At 40.6% G+C, this 22,636-nt stretch overlaps 2 protein-coding genes across 5 annotated transcripts in view; one reads left to right on the top strand and one right to left on the bottom strand.

The window, feature by feature from the left end:
- LOC135391477 (transmembrane protein 94-like) overlaps window positions 1-22,636 on the top strand; it is a 587,105-nt gene that overhangs the window by 313,663 nt on the left and 250,806 nt on the right. The gene's annotated exons all lie outside the window — the stretch shown is intronic.
- The window catches only part of LOC135391472 (VPS35 endosomal protein-sorting factor-like), a 140,569-nt gene that overhangs the window by 43,212 nt on the left and 74,721 nt on the right, over window positions 1-22,636 (bottom strand). Inside the window, exons 16-20 of one of the 2 annotated variants that reach the window (XM_064621736.1) lie at window positions 19,450-19,679; window positions 17,387-17,467; window positions 17,148-17,310; window positions 14,477-14,554; window positions 9,756-9,870 (exon numbers count right to left, since the gene is read on the bottom strand). In XM_064621736.1, the coding sequence (XP_064477806.1) occupies window positions 9,756-9,870; window positions 14,477-14,554; window positions 17,148-17,310; window positions 17,387-17,467; window positions 19,450-19,679 (667 nt within the window). The remainder of the gene's footprint in view (window positions 1-9,755; window positions 9,871-14,476; window positions 14,555-17,147; window positions 17,311-17,386; window positions 17,468-19,449; window positions 19,680-22,636) is intronic. The other variant, XM_064621737.1, reaches the window with a different exon arrangement.

Raw genomic sequence — 22,636 nt, 5'->3', positions numbered from 1 at the left:
CCAGCGAAGTAGTTTCTGCAACATTTTTGTTTACAACATTTGTTTTCTGGACTCTTCTTGTACGTGACATCATGAGTCTTCATACACAATGCTTCGCGTATCGTAGATAACCAGCGAAGTACTTCCTGCAACATTTTTGTTTACAACATTTGTTTTCTGGACTGTTCTTGTACGTGACATCATGAGTCTTCGTACACAATGCTTCGCGTATCGTAGACAACCAGCGAAGTAGTTTCTGCAACATTTTTGTTTACAGCATTTGTTTTCTGTACTCTTCTTGTACGTGACATCATGAGTCTTCATACACAATGCTTCACATATCGCAGATAACCAGCGAAGTACTGCAACATTTTTGTTTACAACATTTGTTTTCTGAACTCTTCTTGTACGTGACATCATGAGTCTTCATACACAATGCTTCACATATCGCAGATAACCAGCGAAGTACTTCCTGCAACATTTTTGTTTACAACATTTGTTTTCTGGACTCTTCTTGTACGTGACATCATGAGTCTTCGTACACAATGCTTCGCATATCACAGATAACCAGCGAAGTACTTCCTGCAACATTTTTGTTTACAACATTTGTTTTCTGGACTCTTCTTGTACGTGACATCATGAGTCTTCGTACACAATGCTTCACATATCGTAGATAACCAGCGAAGTAGTTTCTGCAACATTTTTGTTTACAACATTTGTTTTCTGGACTCTTTTGTACGTGACATCATGAGTCTTCGTACACAATGCTTCACATATCGTAGATAACCAGCGAAGTAGTTTCTGCAACATTTGTTTTCTGGACTCTTCTTGTACGTGACATCATGAGTCTTCGTACACAATGCTTCGCATATCGTAGATAACCAGCGAAGTAGTTTCTGCAACATTTTTGTTTACAACATTTGTTTTCTGGACTCTTCTTGTACGTGACATCATGAGTCTTCGTACACAATGCTTCGCGTATCGTAGATAACCAGCGAAGTAGTTTCTGCAACATTTTTGTTTACAACATTTGTTTTCTGGACTCTTCTTGTACGTGACATCATGAGTCTTCGTACACAATGCTTCGCGTATCGTAGATAACCAGCGAAGTAGTTTCTGCAACATTTTTGTTTACAACATTTGTTTTCTGGACTGTTCTTGTACGTGACATCATGAGTCTTCGTACACAATGCTTCGCGTATCGTAGATAACCAGCGAAGTAGTTTCTGCAACATTTTTGTTTACAGCATTTGTTTTCTGTACTCTTCTTGTACGTGACATCATGAGTCTTCATACACAATGCTTCACATATCGCAGATAACCAGCGAAGTAGTTACTGCAACATTTTTGTTTACAACATTTGTTTTCTGGACTCTTCTTGTACGTGAGATCATGAGTCTTCATACACAATGCTTCGCATATCGTAGATAACCAGCAAAGTAGTTTCTGCAACATTTTTGTTTACAACATTTGTTTTCTGGACTCTTCTTGTACGTGACATCATGAGTCTTCGTACACAATGCTTCGCGTATCGTAGATAACCAGCGAAGTAGTTTCTGCAACATTTTTGTTTACAACATTTGTTTTCTGGACTCTTCTTGTACGTGACATCATGAGTCTTCGTACACAATGCTTCACATATCGTAGATAACCAGCGAAGTAGTTTCTGCAACATTTGTTTTCTGGACTCTTCTTGTACGTGACATCATGAGTCTTCGTACACAATGCTTCGCATATCGTAGATAACCAGCGAAGTAGTTTCTGCAACATTTTTGTTTACAACATTTGTTTTCTGGACTCTTCTTGTACGTGACATCATGAGTCTTCGTACACAATGCTTCGCGTATTGTAGATAACCAGCGAAGTAGTTTCTGCAACATTTTTCTTTACAACATTTGTTTTCTGGACTCTTCTTGTACGTGACATCATGAGTCTTTGTACACAATGCTTCGCGTATCGTAGATAACCAGCGAAGTAGTTTCTGCAACATTTTTGTTTACAACATTTGTTTTCTGGACTCCTCTTGTACGTGACATCATGAGTCTTCGTACACAATGCTTCGCGTATCGTAGATAACCAGCGAAGTAGTTTCTGCAACATTTTTGTTTCCAACATTTGTTTTCTGGACTCTTCTTGTACGTGACATCATGAGTCTTCGTACACAATGCTTCGCGTATCGTAGATAACCAGCGAAGTAGTTTCTGCAACATTTTTGCTTACAACATTTGTTTTCTGGACTCTTCTTGTACGTGACATCATGAGTCTTCGTACACAATGCTTCGCGTATCGTAGATAACCAGCGAAGTAGTTTCTGCAACATTTTTGTTTACAACATTTGTTTTCTGGACTCCTCTTGTATGTGACATCATGAGTCTTCGTACACAATGCTTCGCGTATCGTAGATAACCAGCGAAGTAGTTTCTGCAACATTTTTGTTTACAGCATTTGTTTTCTGGACTCCTCTTGTACGTGACATCATGAGTCTTCGTACACAATGCTTCGCGTATCGTAGATAACCAGCGAAGTAGTTTCTGCAACATTTTTGCTTACAGCATTTGTTTTCTGGACTCCTCTTGTACGTGACATCATGAGTCTTCGTACACAATGCTTCGCGTATCGTAGATATACCAGCGAAGTAGTTTCTGGCAACATTTTTGCTTACAGCATTTGTTTTCTGGACTCCTCTTGTACGTGACATCATGAGTCTTCGTACACAATGCTTCGCGTATCGTAGATAACCAGCGAAGTAGTTTCTGCAACATTTTTGTTTACAGCATTTGTTTTCTGGACTCCTCTTGTACGTGACATCATGAGTCTTCGTACACAATGCTTCGCGTATCGTAGATAACCAGCGAAGTAGTTTCTGCAACATTTTTGCTTACAGCATTTGTTTTCTGGACTCCTCTTGTACGTGACATCATGAGTCTTCGTACACAATGCTTCGCGTATCGTAGATAACCAGCGAAGTAGTTCTGGCAACATTTTTGTTTCCAGCATTTGTTTTCTGGACTCTTCTTGTACGTGACATCATGAGTCTTCGTACACAATGCTTCGCGTATCGTAGATAAACCAGCGAAGTAGTTTCTGGAACATTTTTGTTTCCAGCATTTGTTTTCTGGACTCTTCTTGTACGTGACATCATGAGTCTTCGTACACAATGCTTCGCGTATCGTAGATATACCAGCGAAGTAGTTTCTGGAACATTTTTGTTTACAGCATTTGTTTTCTGGACTCTTCTTGTACGTGACATCATGAGTCTTCGTACACAATGCTTCGCGTATCGTAGATAACCAGCGAAGTAGTTTCTGGCAACATTTTTGTTTACAACATTTGTTTTCTGGACTCTTCTTGTACGTGACATCATGAGTCTTCGTACACAATGCTTCGCGTATCGTAGATAACCAGCGAAGTAGTTTCTGCAACATTTTTGCTTACAGCATTTGTTTTCTGGACTCCTCTTGTACGTGACATCATGAGTCTTCGTACACAATGCTTCGCGTATCGTAGATAAACCAGCGAAGTAGTTCTGGAACATTTTTGTTTACAACATTTGTTTTCTGGACTCTTCTTGTATGTGACATCATGAGTCTTCGTACACAATGCTTCGCGTATCGTAGATAAACCAGCGAAGTAGTTTCTGGAACATTTTTGTTTCCAGCATTTGTTTTCTGGACTCTTCTTGTACGTGACATCATGAGTCTTCGTACACAATGCTTCGCGTATCGTAGATAACCAGCGAAGTAGTTTCTGGAACATTTTTGTTTACAGCATTTGTTTTCTGGACTCTTCTTGTACGTGACATCATGAGTCTTCGTACACAATGCTTCGCGTATCGTAGATAACCAGCGAAGTAGTTTCTGCAACATTTTTGTTTACAACATTTGTTTTCTGGACTCTTCTTGTACGTGACATCATGAGTCTTCGTACACAATGCTTCGCGTATCGTAGATAACCAGCGAAGTAGTTTCTGCAACATTTTTGTTTACAACATTTGTTTTCTGGACTCTTCTTGCACGTGACATCATGAGTCTTCGTACACAATGCTTCGCGTATCGTAGATAAACCAGCGAAGTAGTTTCTGGAACATTTTTGTTTACAACATTTGTTTTCTGGACTCTTCTTGTACGTGACATCATGAGTCTTCGTACACAATGCTTCGCGTATCGTAGATAACCTGCGAAGTAGTTTCTGTAACATTTTTGTTTCCAGCATTTGTTTTCTGGACTCTCTTGTACGTGACATCATGAGTCTTCGTACACAATGCTTCGCATATCGTAGATAACCAGCAAGAGTAGTTTCTGCAACATTTTTGTTTACAACATTTGTTTTCTGGACTCTTCTTGTACGTGACATCATGAGTCTTCGTACACAATGCTTCGCGTATCGTAGATAACCAGCGAAGTAGTTTCTGCAACATTTTTGTTTACAACATTTGTTTTCTGGACTCTTCTTGTACGTGACATCATGAGTCTTCGTACACAATGCTTCGCGTATCGTAGATAACCAGCGTAGTAGTTTCTGCAACATTTTTGTTTACAACATTTGTTTTCTGGACTCTTCTTGTACGTGACATCATGAGTCTTCGTACACAATGCTTCGCCTATCGTAGATAACCAGCGAAGTAGTTTCTGCAGCATTTTTGTTTACAACATTTGTTTTCTGGACTCTTCTTGTATGTGACATCATGAGTCTTCGTACACAATGCTTCGCGTATCGTAGATAACCAGCGAAGTAGTTTCTGGAACATTTTTGTTTACAACATTTATTTTCTGGACTCCTCTTGTACGTGACATCATGAGTCTTCGTACACAATGCTTCGCATATCGTAGATAACCAGCAAAGTAGTTCCTGCAACATTTTTGTTTACAACATTTGTTTTCTGGACTCTTCTTGTACGTGACATCATGAGTCTTTCGTACACAATGCTTCGCGTATCGTAGATAACCAGCGAAGTAGTTCCTGCAACATTTTTGTTTACAACATTTGTTTTCTGGACTCTTCTTGTACGTGACATCATGAGTCTTTGTACACAATGCTTCGCGTATCGTAGATAACCAGCGAAGTAGTTCCTGCAACATTTTTGTTTACAACATTTGTTTTCTGGACTCTTCTTGTACGTGACATCATGAGTCTTTGTACACAATGCTTCGCGTATCGTAGATAACCAGCGAAGTAGTTTCTGCAACATTTTTGTTTACAACATTTGTTTTCTGGACTCTTCTTGTACGTGACATCATGAGTCTTCGTACACAATGCTTCGCGTATCGTAGATAACCAGCGAAGTAGTTTCTGCAACATTTTTGTTTACAACATTTGTTTTCTGGACTCTTCTTGTACTGTGACATCATGAGTCTTCGTACACAATGCTTCGCGTATCGTAGATAACCAGCGAAGTAGTTTCTGGCAACATTTTTGTTTACAACATTTGTTTTCTGGACTCTTCTTGTATGTGACATCATGAGTCTTCGTACACAATGCTTCGCGTATCGTAGATATACCAGCGAAGTAGTTTCTGGAACATTTTTGTTTACAGCATTTGTTTTCTGGACTCCTCTTGTACGTGACATCATGAGTCTTCGTACACAATGCTTCGCGTATCGTAGATAACCAGCGAAGTAGTTTCTGCAACATTTTTGTTTACAACATTTGTTTTCTGGACTCTTCTTGTACGTGACATCATGAGTCTTCGTACACAATGCTTCGCGTATCGTAGATAACCAGCGAAGTAGTTTCTGCAACATTTTTGCTTCCAGCATTTGTTTTCTGGACTCCTCTTGTACGTGACATCATGAGTCTTCGTACACAATGCTTCGCGTATCGTAGATATACCAGCGAAGTAGTTTCTGGAACATTTTTGTTTACAGCATTTGTTTTCTGGACTCCTCTTGTACGTGACATCATGAGTCTTCGTACACAATGCTTCGCGTATCGTAGATAACCAGCGAAGTAGTTTCTGCAACATTTTTGTTTACAACATTTGTTTTCTGGACTCTTCTTGTACGTGACATCATGAGTCTTCGTACACAATGCTTCGCGTATCGTAGATAACCAGCGAAGTAGTTTCTGCAACATTTTTGCTTCCAGCATTTGTTTTCTGGACTCCTCTTGTACGTGACATCATGAGTCTTCGTACACAATGCTTCGCGTATCGTAGATAAACCAGCGAAGTAGTTCCTGGAACATTTTTGTTTACAACATTTGTTTTCTGGACTCTTCTTGTATGTGACATCATGAGTCTTCGTACACAATGCTTCGCGTATCGTAGATAAACCAGCGAAGTAGTTTCTGGAACATTTTTGTTTCCAGCATTTGTTTTCTGGACTCTTCTTGTACGTGACATCATGAGTCTTCGTACACAATGCTTCGCATATCGTAGATAACCAGCAAAGTAGTTTCTGCAACATTTTTGTTTACAACATTTGTTTTCTGGACTCTTCTTGTACGTGACATCATGAGTCTTCGTACACAATGCTTCGCGTATCGTAGATAACCAGCGAAGTAGTTTCTGCAACATTTTTGTTTACAACATTTGTTTTCTGGACTCTTCTTGTACGTGACATCATGAGTCTTCGTACACAATGCTTCGCGTATCGTAGATATACCAGCGAAGTAGTTTCTGGAACATTTTTGTTTACAGCATTTGTTTTCTGGACTCCTCTTGTACGTGACATCATGAGTCTTCGTACACAATGCTTCGCGTATCGTAGATAACCAGCGAAGTAGTTTCTGCAACATTTTTGTTTACAACATTTGTTTTCTGGACTCTTCTTGTACGTGACATCATGAGTCTTCGTACACAATGCTTCGCGTATCGTAGATAACCAGCGAAGTAGTTTCTGCAACATTTTTGCTTCCAGCATTTGTTTTCTGGACTCCTCTTGTACGTGACATCATGAGTCTTCGTACACAATGCTTCGCGTATCGTAGATATACCAGCGAAGTAGTTTCTGGAACATTTTTGTTTACAGCATTTGTTTTCTGGACTCCTCTTGTACGTGACATCATGAGTCTTCGTACACAATGCTTCGCGTATCGTAGATAACCAGCGAAGTAGTTTCTGCAACATTTTTGTTTACAACATTTGTTTTCTGGACTCTTCTTGTACGTGACATCATGAGTCTTCGTACACAATGCTTCGCGTATCGTAGATAACCAGCGAAGTAGTTTCTGCAACATTTTTGCTTCCAGCATTTGTTTTCTGGACTCCTCTTGTACGTGACATCATGAGTCTTCGTACACAATGCTTCGCGTATCGTAGATAAACCAGCGAAGTAGTTCCTGGAACATTTTTGTTTACAACATTTGTTTTCTGGACTCTTCTTGTATGTGACATCATGAGTCTTCGTACACAATGCTTCGCGTATCGTAGATAAACCAGCGAAGTAGTTTCTGGAACATTTTTGTTTCCAGCATTTGTTTTCTGGACTCTTCTTGTACGTGACATCATGAGTCTTCGTACACAATGCTTCGCATATCGTAGATAACCAGCAAAGTAGTTTCTGCAACATTTTTGTTTACAACATTTGTTTTCTGGACTCTTCTTGTACGTGACATCATGAGTCTTCGTACACAATGCTTCGCGTATCGTAGATAACCAGCGAAGTAGTTTCTGCAACATTTTTGTTTACAACATTTGTTTTCTGGACTCTTCTTGTACGTGACATCATGAGTCTTCGTACACAATGCTTCGCGTATCGTAGATAAACCAGCGAAGTAGTTTCTGGAACATTTTTGTTTACAACATTTGTTTTCTGGACTCTTCTTGCACGTGACATCATGAGTCTTCGTACACAATGCTTCGCGTATCGTAGATAACCTGCGAAGTAGTTTCTGTAACATTTTTGTTTCCAGCATTTGTTTTCTGGACTCCTCTTGTACGTGACATCATGAGTCTTCGTACACAATGCTTCGCGTATCGTAGATAACCAGCGAAGTAGTTTCTGCAACATTTTTGTTTACAACATTTGTTTTCTGGACTCTTCTTGTACGTGACATCATGAGTCTTCGTACACAATGCTTCGCATATTGTAGATAACCAGCAAAGTAGTTTCTGCAATATTTTTGTTCACAGCATGTTTTCTGGACTTATGCTCACGTCCACGCTCTTATGGACTCACGTGATGCATTGTATTACTGTCTGGTTGTTTTGTGTTTACTTAGTTCTGGAAACCTGTTTTATTATATCTGTTCACTTGGTATATATACTCGTGTCGCACTTAGTTGTGTAACCTGAAGAAGTGCAGTCTCTTGCACGAAAGTTCTTGTTCGAATAAATATTAGTTGCTCCTAACCGTTTTTCATGTTACGTGTGTGATTCCCTCCTCGCGGGATCCTTGACAGTGTTTTATTTTTTTCCCCTTTTCGACGTTACTGAAAACACTTTGAATCGGCCTTAATAAGGTAGCAGCTGGACACACACACAAAAAAATCTGTTGACACTGCATGGACTGCCATAGGAATAAACACCTCGAACTTCTAACATACACACATGTCCAGCATCATGCTTTTGTCTGTCATGGCGACATTGCTCCTTCCGGTTAGCAGTCTGGGGTTTTGAGAACGTGAGCTCAACATCTGTGCTGGAAATTGGCAACAAGGAAAACAGACAACTAAGAGCCAAGAATGCCAGACAAGGCATGGGTTAGGAATAGGATTGATGGAAGCGGATACCTGGTATTGGGAATACATCGAGCATCCAGTAGGCTGCCTGAGTCATCTTTCACTGTAGCCACACCAAGTGCTGCATGTACACCATGCGAGGACATGACTGACTAGGCTAGGAGGTGGTGGTGGTGCCCTCACTAGTGAGCTAGACCCTAGGAACTCTACTAGAGCAGGTTCAAATCTGGGCTGGCAGACCCAAATGTTCACATTGCCATTGAAAGTTACAAGTAAGTGATGGCTTATCAACAATGACGACAAGCAGGAAAAGTGTGTTTCTCCTTTCTTCTGTGTTCCAGCCTCAGAACATTACTTTCCAGCATTTCGAGGAAAATAGCAGCAAACACTTGTTTGAGGTGTCAGGCTGCTAAGTCTCGTCACACAGCCGTCCATATGTCACCGCCAGCTGTCGCGTGGAGGAGTTGTGTGAGTACTGACTGGGGCATGTGTCACAGTTCCAAGAAAGACTACTGTCATTAGGTAAGCCATCAAAAGCCGTAAGGGCGTTATTAGGTAAGTCGTCGAAGGGTAAGATTACAATCACAAAATGGAATGAACAGACTGAAGTCATAAACTACAGAATGTGAATACACATGAACACACAGAATTTGTGTTCATGTGTGTTCACAGAACAGAAAATGAAGCCAGTTGAATAAGGCAGTGCACCAAATGTGTGACAATGTTTAGAGCTACAGAACGAAAGCAAAGCAAATGTGTGCCTCCTTGTTACTCGCACATATGACCCGTGTCAGCCCTCTTTACTGACAGTAATTGACTTTACTGACAGTTTTCTTGGAATGCGTCACTGAAAATTTTCAAAACATTTGTTTTAAAACTGTACTGCGAGCAACTTCTAGGTTTCAAGGTTCCCCACGCATCGAAACAGATAAAAAATAAAAAAAAAGAAAGAAGAGAAAAAGGAAGTGAATGGTGATGCATTAGTTTACAACAGTGGTTTCATAAACTGACAAGTCTGCACTCGCAGCTTCTTGTTTCCTGTGCTTAATAATAATGATTGATTCACTGATGCTGTAGATGGCTGTTATCCCTTGCAATGCAAGTTACTTCATTTCAGCCCACTTATCTGATATTCAAAGCATATTACTAATATTCACCTTGCGACAGGCACTGGTTGAGTAGGGCAACTTGTCCGGACAACAGGCAAAGTTCCAAGCGGTTTAGAACACTGTCCAATGATGGAATGGTAATAAAGCAATATGCTGCACATGCCTGAATAAAAGAAAATAGGGTTAACCTAATTTTTAATAAATGTAAGTGTTACTGATAAAAAACTTATAAAATGTATACACACAGAAGCCGACTGATATTTTGGACTCCAAAAATTCACAATTCTTTATATTTCTGACTCTCTCTTTCTATTTATAACTCTCCACAATCCCAATGTATTTTCACAGTTAATATTCTAGTCTACTTCTTCAAGGGACAGCTTAGTTTTTGTATGCACTCAAGCTGGAAATTGTCAGATGTTGCAAAGCGCAAGCTTATCAACAACCAATAGGCCATGACAAGCACAACAGCTTAGGTTGAGATATTTCAGGACACGTTCTGCAACAGCTGCAGCAACGCAGCGCACATGCAGCAGCCCACACGTAGGCAAAGGTACAGCTTACACACGTGTGCTCAACTACATGACATATACAAATGTCAGTGAAATTGAGAGTAGCACAGCGACATACATATTAGGTTAGCAGCTATTAGGTTAGGTTACCTTTGATGTCAAGTGAGTATGACAACACAGTAATTGTAATGCATGATGTGGACATGATGATGCAAAAGAAATTCAGACTATTCTGCTGTCGATATTTGCCACTTCTGCGGCATCATCAACCCTATCAACAATGCCCTCGGGTGGGGTATATCAACAATACACATAACTGCATCAGCAGTGTCCTCAGATGTGTAAATAAAATGGCAATTGGCACTGAAGAAGGAAGACTGAATCACATTAATGCCATGAGGGAGCTCTCTGTCGACCATGGTCATCATTACTCTCATCAATGCGCTTATTGTGTCGTGTACCCCCATGAGGTTACACCTGCGAAAATTTGTGGCATTTTTTTACATTCATTTGCTGCAGCTTCTGAAGTTTACAGGGTGTTCCAGTAACCATGTCAAAAAATTTTGATATGGAAAGCACACTGTGGAAGAATATGTGACCAACAACATTTATCTGTGGAATTGGAGACAGCAGCAGTGGCATTCTGCCTAAGCCTGCCTCCTTCATTTTCCAGTTATTCCTCATATTTAGACCAGCTGAACATCAGGATGTTAAACATACTTCAAAACTTCCACCGCTGATCCCTTATTGCTTGGGTTACTTCACATGTGCCCTACTGACAATGTGGGCATGTTCCTCCCTTACATGGAGCGTACTTTCTTTCATCCGAGTGGTACAGCAGCGACATCACCATATCTATAAAAGCTATGCCTATGGATTTCCTCTTCAGTGCAACTGGAAAGAGCAGCACTGGCATGTTGTTTAAGCCTGCTTTATTCGTTTTTCAGGTTTGTTAAAGCACAACAGCCTTTGTGTTCCATGGAATAGAAGACACTGATACAGAGACATGGAAACAATCCAAAAATAAAGCAGGGGCCATGTGGTCGGATAAACTTGATATTGCTTTTATTTCCCAAGAAATTAAAAGAGCTCTTCGGTTTGGTTTGTTTGCACGTGGGAAGCGCAGGCCATAAATTGTCAAGCACAAAGAAAGCATCAAGCGCGAAAGAAATACCCAAGTACCACGCAACCACCGACGGTCCGGTCGGGAGGTTAAAAGCCGGCCCACCATCATCTGTGGAGGTTGTAAATTGTCTTAATGATTATATGACTAACAATGTTCCGAACAATGTGAGAATAATACTATGAAAAGATTTTAATGTGCCTGGCATAAACTGTGTATTGCTGTTTGTTGTGGAGGACACGAAGTTAACAGCTGCGAAGCACTTTTGAATTTATCTTATCTGCACGGGAGAGAACAAGCTGCTGTTCAGCCTACAGGATGTTATGGCAGTTTGGGTTCCATTTTAGACTTGATGTTTTTAAGTAGTCGCTTGACAAACAGTAATTACGAGTGTACTGTTCTAGAAGGAATTTCTGATCACTGGTGCATGTTAATTTACTATTGAATTTTGCTTGTTGGAGTTCCAAGAAAAGCATACATGTTTAAGACTTCAATACTGCTGATGATGTTTCGTACCCGATTACTTAAGAGAGAGATTTAGCGTGATTAGGGATCGCCTCTGGGATTAACTTTCCCACAGTACACATTACTGTTTATCTCATTTTATCCCAGCAAAGATGAAGACTGTCAATAGAAAGAACCTCTCAATCACGCTGGATGTATTGCATGAATAAAAAAATTATGCGGTCTTATGAGGAAAAATCGTCATCTTAGTGGTCCACAAAGCTTGGCTACAGAAACTGCGTGCAGAAGAGCTCTACTGTAAGACGGAAAGTCATCCTTGCTAGATCGGAATTCTTTGGTAACACATTACTTGATTTTCTGATGTCATCTCCTGCTAAATTTTGGAGATACATTACAAATAGTGATAAGTGTTTAAACAATGTTGGTCTACTTTCCAATCTGGGCAGTGCTGGGACTTTTGCATCCTATTTTTCATCCGTGTAGATAGTAAGGGATGGTTGCCTACCTGCCTGTTTTAATAAGTACGGAAATACTCCCCCTATCGATGATGTCGTTCTCAACCACTGGAATGGTTAATTTATTGCTGAATTTGGATACAAAAAATCTCCCGAGTCTCACAGCATTCTAAGTGCCTTCCTAAGAAGATACGATGAGCAAGTCGGTCCATTTTTAGAACACATTTTAAAGAAAATATATGGCACAGATGATTTTCCAGTTAATTGGAAACTTGCAAACATAACACCTCAACACAAACAAGGCGACCTGATTTCGCTTACACTAATAATAACTAATCACTGTGCAAAAATGTCCAAGCACATATTGAACAAGCATATATTGAGCTTTCTAGACAACTAGAGTTTGATAGCTGGAAGCCAACACAGATTCCAGGTTGGACGATCCACAGTCACCCAGTTATTGTAATTTGTTCACGATCTAGATAAAGCTATAGATGACATACTTCAGGTGGATATTGTTTTCGAGCACCCAAGCATTTGATAAAGTGTCACATATTGAACTTAAGCAGAAGAATCTAACTCTGCTTAAAAAAGTAGCTTAACAAACTTAATCCACTCTTACCTTACTATAATAGGAAACAGTCTATAAAGTTTAACTCTTTTACTTCCCGACATTTTTCTACACCTTTTGATCCACAGCAGGGTGCAGGTTTAGCTCCGATATCCTTGATTATTTTTATTATTGACATTATAGCTAATCATGAAATTGTTTGAGGGCAATTGCGTTTTATATAGAGTTACTAAACCCAGTCAGATCAACACCTGTTCATCAACATTCATTAGATGAAGTTACTCTCTGGTGCACATCCTCTGAATATCATGAAAGCCCATAAAAATATCATGTCCGTAACCCGTAAGCATAATTCTCTGGCCTTCAGATACACTAAAATAATGTAGGCACTTGGCGTAGTTGGTACATGACTGGAAAATATACCGACGCAAATACGCAACACAGACAACACAAATATTACAACGCCAAGCTTCCGACTGCTTTCATGAGGGATACATTTACAGCTTACGCACCTCGTTGTCACACGTGACCAAGGACCGGTTACACACCTGTCAATCGTAGGGGCCAAAGAAGGGGAACTTACACACTTGTTGCTCCCCGCTTGGTTGATATGGTGCACTTCAAGAATTTCACGAATGCTATCACGAACGTACTCGGTGCACATCGAGTACGTTCGTGATAGCCTATTACAGTTCTTTCAAACATGGGAGTGCACATGCACCTATCAACATGTACATGGCAGTGTTGTTGAGGGGGGCCGCACGTTATTTAAGCCATGCGTTTACACATATCTCTGTCTGATCAACATACACTCTGTTACGACTAAGCAAGATACTGTCCGATAAAGGAGGTGGCCTAGTAGTTTCGGATCAGAGTCATATGACAAGAAAAGAAACTAAGCGCTAGAGAGAAACTTTGTGAGCGTAGAATCTGACAAAGAGAAGTCCAGGGAAGAGGTCCTAACGATTTGTGATAAGGAGAACCTGCGGGGGTTCAAGAAGGGAGTAACAGAGAGTGGCCAAAAGTTCCTTAGTAATTTTTTTTTTTTTGCTGAAAACAAGGTACGGGTAGATGATACCTTTCATGTTGCAAACTCTAAACAGATCTGTAGTGACCTAAAAGGGTGGTCATCGAGAGCATCCTACACATCCATCTATGCCTGTATGCCCTTTCCAATTTCTCCCTATCCTTCTCTTTCCTGCGTGACTCCTCATGTTACCCACAGGTTGGGACGGTTCCACAAGTGGGTTAAACCCAGTGAGAGTATGGCGTTCACGAAAAATACACTCAACTTGTGAGAACCCAACAGCAGTATGTGCCAAAAGTCCCCTACAGATAAATGTTATGATCACATATTTCTTGATTGCATGTTTTTAATTTAAATTTTTGACATGGTTATCAAAATACTAGCTAGTATATACACCGTAACAATTGCACGTACATAAGGTGACCCAGCCTGAATTTGTGCAGCAACAATTTTGAATTTTGAGGCCTCTTTAGCTATTCTCAATACAGGCATTGGAAGAAGTGTGATATTTATGCCTTTGACTAAAAATTCCATATGCTCGATAACTGAGGCTGTTTGAGGATCCTAGGAGTCAAAAAAATCTGTCGGCAACTGTACATACTAGTCTACATATTACCTTCACAAATGCAGATGTCTTTCGTGTGTGGTGGCCTTTCACAACTTGTCGTGTGCACATTGCAAGCAGACTGACACTCTAAATTGGGAACACAACAAGACTGAACCTCAATGCACAGATGCTGAAGGAACTGAATAGATGAATTACTGAGTAGGCAGTACAACACAACAAGGAAGGACCTACTTAATATGCAGCTCCTAGTCACCCATACCACTTTCAAAGAATAATGTGACGGTCAATGTGATCTAAGATGCTCAACACAAAGAATAATGCTTCTGGAAAACTTGCTACTGGAGGAGGCACTCCCCCATAAACCATCCCTATTGTCAAAGAAGGTCAGCTAAGATATTGAAAGAGAGCAAAGATGCAATGGTGTTACAACCAGCCATTTTGAAAATGACTGGTTGTAACGCCAGTCGTTTTGAAATAGTTTCCTAGCAGTAGGCCAGACTACTTACTTTTGACCTAAGCAATTCATCAGCACCTAGCTTTTGCAATAAAAATCCGTGTTATTACCAAGAAGCACAATAGCAGCATATGAGTCAGTGTACAGACATGGGCATGTGAGCAACAGGAAAGTGTGGGGAACAGTATGCATCTCATGCAGAACACCTGCCACGACAGGGGTGTAGCGGAATAAAGGAACTGCGCTGGATGCACAAGCTTCACTCAACTCGTTTATTGATTGTCTGTTTTGTGTGCTAATTAACTGACAGTGTTGCCACACCCAGGGCGGGGTTTAGGCCATTGGCTCAGGGTGAACTCTGCTGTCTGGAAGGTCACCAAAAAGACCTTAGAGAGCGTGTGGGATACCTTCCAGTTTCAGCATGATACCAATGAACGAATGCACTCGGCCACAGTACTGCAGCACGGCACTTGTTAATTCATATTTTTTTCAATTATTCCAAGTGTCAGTTATTACACGTTCATCTACATATGATGGATGGTCCTAATTTATTTTCCAATTAAGTTTGCAGTTGTAGTTTGAACCATCCCACTATTACTTTGTGAATTTAGCTGTCGTTTCGCACATGGCAGGGGAGTAGCAGTGCATCACAACAACAAATGCAGCATAACTATGTAATAGTATAAGTATGTAATAAGCAGAAGTGTTTGATTCAATTCGTCTAAGCTGTTGAAGCAGAGAGAGCTTCAGGCTGGCTTCAATGTACTAAAAACGATGTGGAGTAACTTGGAATAAAAAATTTTGAACAAATTTTGTGCGAGGTGGGTGCAATGGATTACACACGAATAGAAAGGCCACTGAGTACAAGTGTGTCAAGACCTGCTGAACAAGTCCCCTAGGACTTCAAGCCCTTCAAATGTATACCAGGGCAACATCTTCCCAATAACAATGCCATTATAGAAGTTGTTGGAAAGTGACTGAATCTTCTTGCACAGATTTTTATGAGCATTACATGCAGGCTCTTGTTCACTGCTGGTGAAAATGCATTGCCAATACTGGGAAATATAAGTTTGTAGTCAAAGTCTTACTCTAATCAATGGTGTTATTGCCATCCCTGAATCTGTTGGAATTTTCATGTAAAAATTTGAGGCATTATTTTCGAAGCAGCCTTCGTATGTTATGAGACTAGAAAAGGCTCACACTAATTCAAACTTGGATATTTCATACTTCTGGGTAATTCAAACTAATTTGAAAACTGTGGGTGACCTGCGATGTTTTGGATGTACTTGGAAGCGGCTTAATAAATAATAATGAAAGTGATAAGAAATTAATGTTAATTCAAAGAAAAATGTGTGGTTCTCTGGAAGTTGAATCAATGAAAGTGTACTGTAGATCATTACTTATTACGTGGACATCTACACAAACTGAGCAAAAGCCAAATTATAAGCAGATACACACATAACACCTTGGATGCCACACCAGGTCACAGACACTGGCAGCCAGCCTGACATGTATATGTCCTCATAAAGCATTCTGCTAAAAAAAATAATAATAAAAAGAAGAAAAGTTAATGTTTTTTTCATTTTCTCTGTCACTCCGATGGCCAGGATGGGAGGCAGTGGTAGCATTTATTATTGTGGAATTACTAGGGCCAACAACACTTTCATCACAATTTGCAAGTTGCTCCTCATGTAGGTGCTGCTCCTTCGCTGTCCTTGTAATGGGTGGTTAACAAAGTGTAGGTCAGAATAGAACGCTGCATCACAAGTCAAGGATCTAAGGACACTGTCAGGTAAAAGTGCAGCTGGAGACCGGCATAGGAAAGCATCAATGTCACTGTACAGTGTCCTCAACATATGTCATTGGAGTTGAAAGCGTGGTTGTAGCTGCCTCTTTGTTCCCCACCTATAAAGTAGTTTTCTTGCTTGAAAGTCTAAACCAATGGTACCCCATTGTTCCTGCACATTGTGCACATCAATGTTCAACAACTAATGGCCATGGATTGAAGCAGTTTTCTACTGGCAGGAACATTGTATAAGGAAACAAAGGTTATGAATTAAGGAAAAGTGCCATTCAAATTAAGCAGATAATAAATAAAACAAAAGGTAAATCAATATTTTGAAATCTGAAGTAACCAGAAGTATGAAATAGCAGAGTTTGAATTAACATAAGCCTACAGCATATAATTTGGCTGAACAGGGTTGAGTACAGCCTTTCGGTAACCTCACGGAATCAACCTGAACCAATCACCAAGCAAGAACTTACTTGAACCAGCTGCATGAGCACAGCATCCAAAGTGGAGAAAGCTGCTCTTGCATCAACATAAAATGAAAGCTGTTGTTCAAAATCACGTCCGAAGCTCACACAATGTAGGAATCCACAGATGAGAGCTCCTATCTGTCGTTTCTCATCTTCAAGTGTCAGAGCGCTGCAATGCCGAAAAGCTGATATGAATGTTCTAGTGGAAGAGTACGAATATAATTACAGAACATGCTGTTACTCACTCAACTGAGTTGTGCATTGCCTTGCAGATATACATCAAAGCATTGACAATAACTGGATCGTGTGTAGGCTCCTTCTGGTGTCTAAAACATATCAATGGAATTAATGCACTTAATACACATTGCCCTACACAACATACAGATGATACTAATGCAAAAAATAAGCAATGTCAAGTTGCCGGTGGTGACTATATCAAAGAGTGATATTAAACAACAGGAGCAACTCATTTATTTACACATGGTAGTCAAGACTTTCGTGCACGAGACTGCACTTCTTCAGGATACAAAAATATTAACATGGTACAGGAACATATATACAGTTGACGAGGGTGTTTTGGCATGAGAGGGTAACAGGGTGATGGAAAGGATGCAAATACAGGTAAAAATGAAAAGAACATAAATACAAAAGCAGGGGTATCAGAAGCGAAACATAACACAAGCCCAAAGGATTACACAGGAAGCGAGAATGCATGTAGGTGATGTTCGAGGAATTAAGGATAAAATGGGGGTTATGGCAATGGAATGAGGACACAGGTGCAGTGTACAAAGGTGCATATTTTTGTAACCTGAAGAAGTGCATTCTCGTGCACGAAAGTCTTGTTTACCATGTGTAAATAAACAAGTTCCCAATGGAAAATTTTCTGAAGTGGATCCACTTGCAAGTGTATTATGGATCTCAAATTTTCCACCTGGGCTATAGCTGCGGGAAAACATCTTGATATCTATTGTTCATGGCTGTACTGTGAATCACCGCAAACCATTTGTTTCCTGTAACCATTCTGTTGTTTACTGTAACCCCACCTTGGGGTGTATGTGCTATGTAGACCTTCAAAAGAATGGGGCCTTGGACCCACTTCAATTCAAGTCCCTGGCAAATGAACTCACAGAATTCCAGAAAATTTGGGCCATAGAAGCAGAAGGTTCAAACCTCATGGCTGAATGGCTATTTTATCTGGAGACAGCCAATGACCTGAAGTCTGCGGACCGTAACTCGGCTCCATCACTGTCTAAGCAGATCAGCCCACCTCCTCAAGCCTTCGACATAATTGTGTTTTGGAATGGAATGAGGGTGCTTGCTCCGAATTTAGCATCTATTGCAATCAAGTATTTGTCAATTCCCATAAACTCTGTAGATGCTGAAAGATCTTTAAGCATGTATAAAATGATTGTAGGCGACGGTATTCTCTGTTAGAGGAGAACACAAAATATCATGATGCTGAGCCACAACAGTGCTTTGAATCTGTAATTTGATAAAATATTTTTTGTTCCCACATTATCTAAGAAACTACCGTTTTTCCTGTTTCAAGCAGCCGTTGACTCCTTGCCATGGAAAATCACAGAATTTACAAGTCGGTGCCGCGGAATTTTGAATTTGCTGCAGCAGAAGCATGGGGACCTCAATCATGGCTTAACAGCGCATATCACTGTTCTGTCTTGTCCTATTGCGAAGAAAGTCATCTGTAAGAGTTATTTATTAAATGGCTGTGCAGTACACAAATTTTTGCCGCAGTATTTGTATGATATAGTCACAACTGTGTGTGTTTATGATACTTTGTGATCCAAATACTGACTCTCACAATGTAATGCAAATTTCCCTCTACACTGGTTAACCTAAGCATCACATTTTTAAGTTCACTTGGAGTATCAGAGAATTAACACTACACAAATAAGTGTGCAAATCACGCAATGATATGAGTGCACCTTGTAAAAATAACCAATCACAAGAAGTTTTGTGCTTCTACCAACAATTCAAATGATCAATGGAAGTCCAGTTTATATCAGACCCTCAAGAAGACACAAATGTCTTCAATCTTCAAACCAGTTTTGTGAACCACACTTTGAGAAATGAGGTTTGCTATGAAGGTCGTTCCATGGAGCTTTCAACATTTGACTTGATGATATCGCAAAATTTAATCTCACTATGATTTCAGGAAAGAAGAGCTCTCAAAATGTGCTGGACAATTAAACAACACCATGAAACCACACAGCTGCAAACCTGCATTTGATAACACCCTCTGCAATTATGTGCGGGTATGTCTTCATGAAGTTGCGTCTAGTCTACTCACTTGAGGAACGATTCCATGATGTTCTTGCAAACATCCACTTTTGACGACTCTTTTTGAAGGAGGTCCAGGAAAGGAAGGAAGTTCTCCATAGAAAAAAGGGCCGAAAAATCATGTACATGGGCCAGGATTCTGTTGACAATTGTTGCCAACTGTGCATAGTGACCTTCAAATGCACGGTCTGGTGTCAACTGCTTGATTACTGAACCAAGGAATGTGTTGATTTCTCGTTTCTGAAAAAAGGGTTACAGGTAATGCAAATCTCCAAGATTACTTTCAGGACTTGAGAAGGAATGCCTTCTTAGAAATATGGGACATAATTAAGGCCCCTGGTTTTCTGGTGCGGCAAATTCAAGATTCTGCGGCACCAACTTGTAAATTCCACGATTTTCTGTGGCAAGCAGTAAACAGCTGACTGAAATAGGAAACACTTTACTTTCTTGGATAATGTCGGAACAAAAAATATTTTATAAAATTACAGATTCAAAGCACTGTTGTGGCTCAGCATTACATACATGATATCGTATGTTCACCTTTGACAAAGAATGCCGTCTGTCGCCTGCAGTCATTTTATACCTGTTGAAAGATCTTTCAGCATCTACAGAGTTTATAGCAACTTCATAGGAAGAAGCTCACAATTCAAGCCCCGTGAAAGTTACAGGACGCCCTTTTTGTTTGTGGGTTGTCTGCAGTATTTAAGAATCTTTAAAGGCAATTAATCTCCCAAACATCAAATCAAAATCCCCCACTGCCACCATTGAACTGCACACGGGAGGCCCATGCCTCCCCTTCCACAGGTGGAGTATGCACAATAATCTTAGGCTAATGTTATATCATAAGTTAAACTACAATCTGTCTATGCTGATGCTGCAACATGGGAAATTTTGTAAAGCAGGCTTCACCTCATGCAGGGAAGCGTCAGGTGAAGCCCACTTTCGGGACCCGTCATTCATATTCTGCGAACAGTCAGATATTCGGAAGTCCAAATATTGGGTATTCGACTCGCGAATAAAATACTTTGACTGATTGATATTTGATTCAAATTCGAGACCTCTAATATCCGCATACTCCTAAAAATAAGGAATTCCGTGAAATTCCATGCCATACGAAGGATTCCTCGATATTTTGCGGAAAAAACGGGGCCTTAAACATGATTGAACTATAGATGCAAAGCAGGCACAGAGGACCAGTCAAACAAAATTACTGTTCAACAGGAGAGGCAACATGGGTACTGCTAAAATCCACGGGTTCTTTGTTTCTCTGTGGTCACCCTAGAGCAGCTATGCACAATATTTGAGAATCATTCTAGTGTTAAGCCATTGCTACAGACGTGGCTGAAAATCAGGAATACAGTGCAATCATATTTTAATGTAAATACGGTAAAACTTCGATATAACAAAATCTACAGGGATCATGACTGGGCAATTCCATTTTAAATCGACCAAGGTCCGCCGATTACATTTTTTCATTTCACTGAAAAAAAAAAAATGTTGGAAACGACCTTCAGTGAAGACGAAAGCAGGTTTCCAGAGCTTCCTACGGTCAACCAGACCACAGATGGAGAGTGGGTAAGGTGACCGTCTTCGCAACGCGATTTTTTCTCGCGACTTTGCAGCCTTACTGATGACCTTTCATTCGCGTCATAGCTCTCATAGCTAGCACACGTAAAGTCAGGGCACTCTAGTCTGTAGGGAGTGAAAATGGTGTCACTTTAAACGGAACCTGAAGAAAATATGTCAAAGTCAGCAGATATGACAAAAAATGCACATTTTTTAGCGCTCGTAGCTCCTCGATGGCTGGTCGGATATCCATAAAGGAAGTATGCTTTTAATGTGCAATCCTTCCTCTGTAGTTCAATGTAAAGAAAACCATACTAACCCGTTTTGTTGCCGAAAGAGTTGTCAGCAAATTTACAGTACAGTAGTCCTTCGTTGGAACGAAATCACTTTTTACGAATTATCGCGTATTTTGAAGTTTCACCAGGTCCCAATCGAAATACATGTATTTTGAACTGCTTTATTCTCAGTTTACCGCAAGCCAACTCCGCATAGTATGAAAATGCAAGACTAAGGAGCGCCTTGACGCAGAGTCCGACCATCAGCAATAACCCACGACTTAGTCGCGCTAGACGGCAACATGCGCTTGTCGCTGTTTCCCTCCAGAACGCTCGAGAACGGCGACAATAAACAAAGGGCAGCGCGAAGAAGAGCGAGAACGAACGTGCACGTGCCCACCTCCCTGACCACATGATGTGCCTGTAGCAGTTGGGAGAGAAACTGTTGCTTTGCTTTTCGGCATGACGCCACAGAAGCACTGAAGCCTGTACGGAGGTGTTTTAATTTTGAAGCAGAAAGTCACCCTCATCCGTCAAGTAGAAAAGGGTGAACGATCCAAACCTATCATTGCCAAGGCAAATGTCACCGGGGAAGATAAGCTGCTCTTGCTGATAGTAGGCTAGGTAAAAAGGGCTATGCTGCTTTCGAAACGCTACTATGCCGAAGTAGCCAAATTATGACAGCAGCCTTTTTGAAGACTATGTGCGGCTTCTGGATTGCAAGTTTGCTGCTGAACAGCTCAATGTCCTGTTTGTCGTCGACATTGCCCCGGTCATGGCAAAATTCAACATCTGATGGCTATCACTTTGGAGCGACGTCCATCCTACAACCCATGGACCATTCAATTCTTTCACACTTGTGGATACCGACGTGCCCATTGTTGGTGCTACCACGGATGAGGAAATCGTCGACACTATGTTGGGTGTGAAAAGTCAAAACGAAGACTTGAAGGATGAACCACAGGAAGTTCCGTCGACGGTGGAAACCCGTAACATATTTTGCCTTTTGTGCAACCAAGACGAATGCTGTGGGGGTGGCTACACGAAGACACGCTCTTGCTGCCCGGCAATATGAGATTACGAGCTTTTTCACGCCACAATAAAGATTTGTAGGACTGCTTTACTCGTTGTCTTCTAGAAATTACTTGTTCTAACGTACTCCCATGCAATTTTGGTCAAAGTACAGTCGACTCGCGTTAATATGACACTGGTTAGTATGACATCCTTACTTGATGACCACCTTTCTGGGGCACCATTTGTTCCCAATGGAGGTGCAGTGTAAAGGCCCCTCGTTATTATGACACCTCGATTATCCGACTTTGACCGACATTTCGGGAGATGAACTGTGGAAAACAC

Source organism: Ornithodoros turicata, chromosome 4, assembly GCF_037126465.1.
Source record: "Ornithodoros turicata isolate Travis chromosome 4, ASM3712646v1, whole genome shotgun sequence".
NCBI lineage: Eukaryota > Metazoa > Arthropoda > Arachnida > Ixodida > Argasidae > Ornithodoros > Ornithodoros turicata.
Note: the sequence above shows the minus strand (reverse complement) of the source record. Positions and strands in the feature narration are given on the sequence as shown.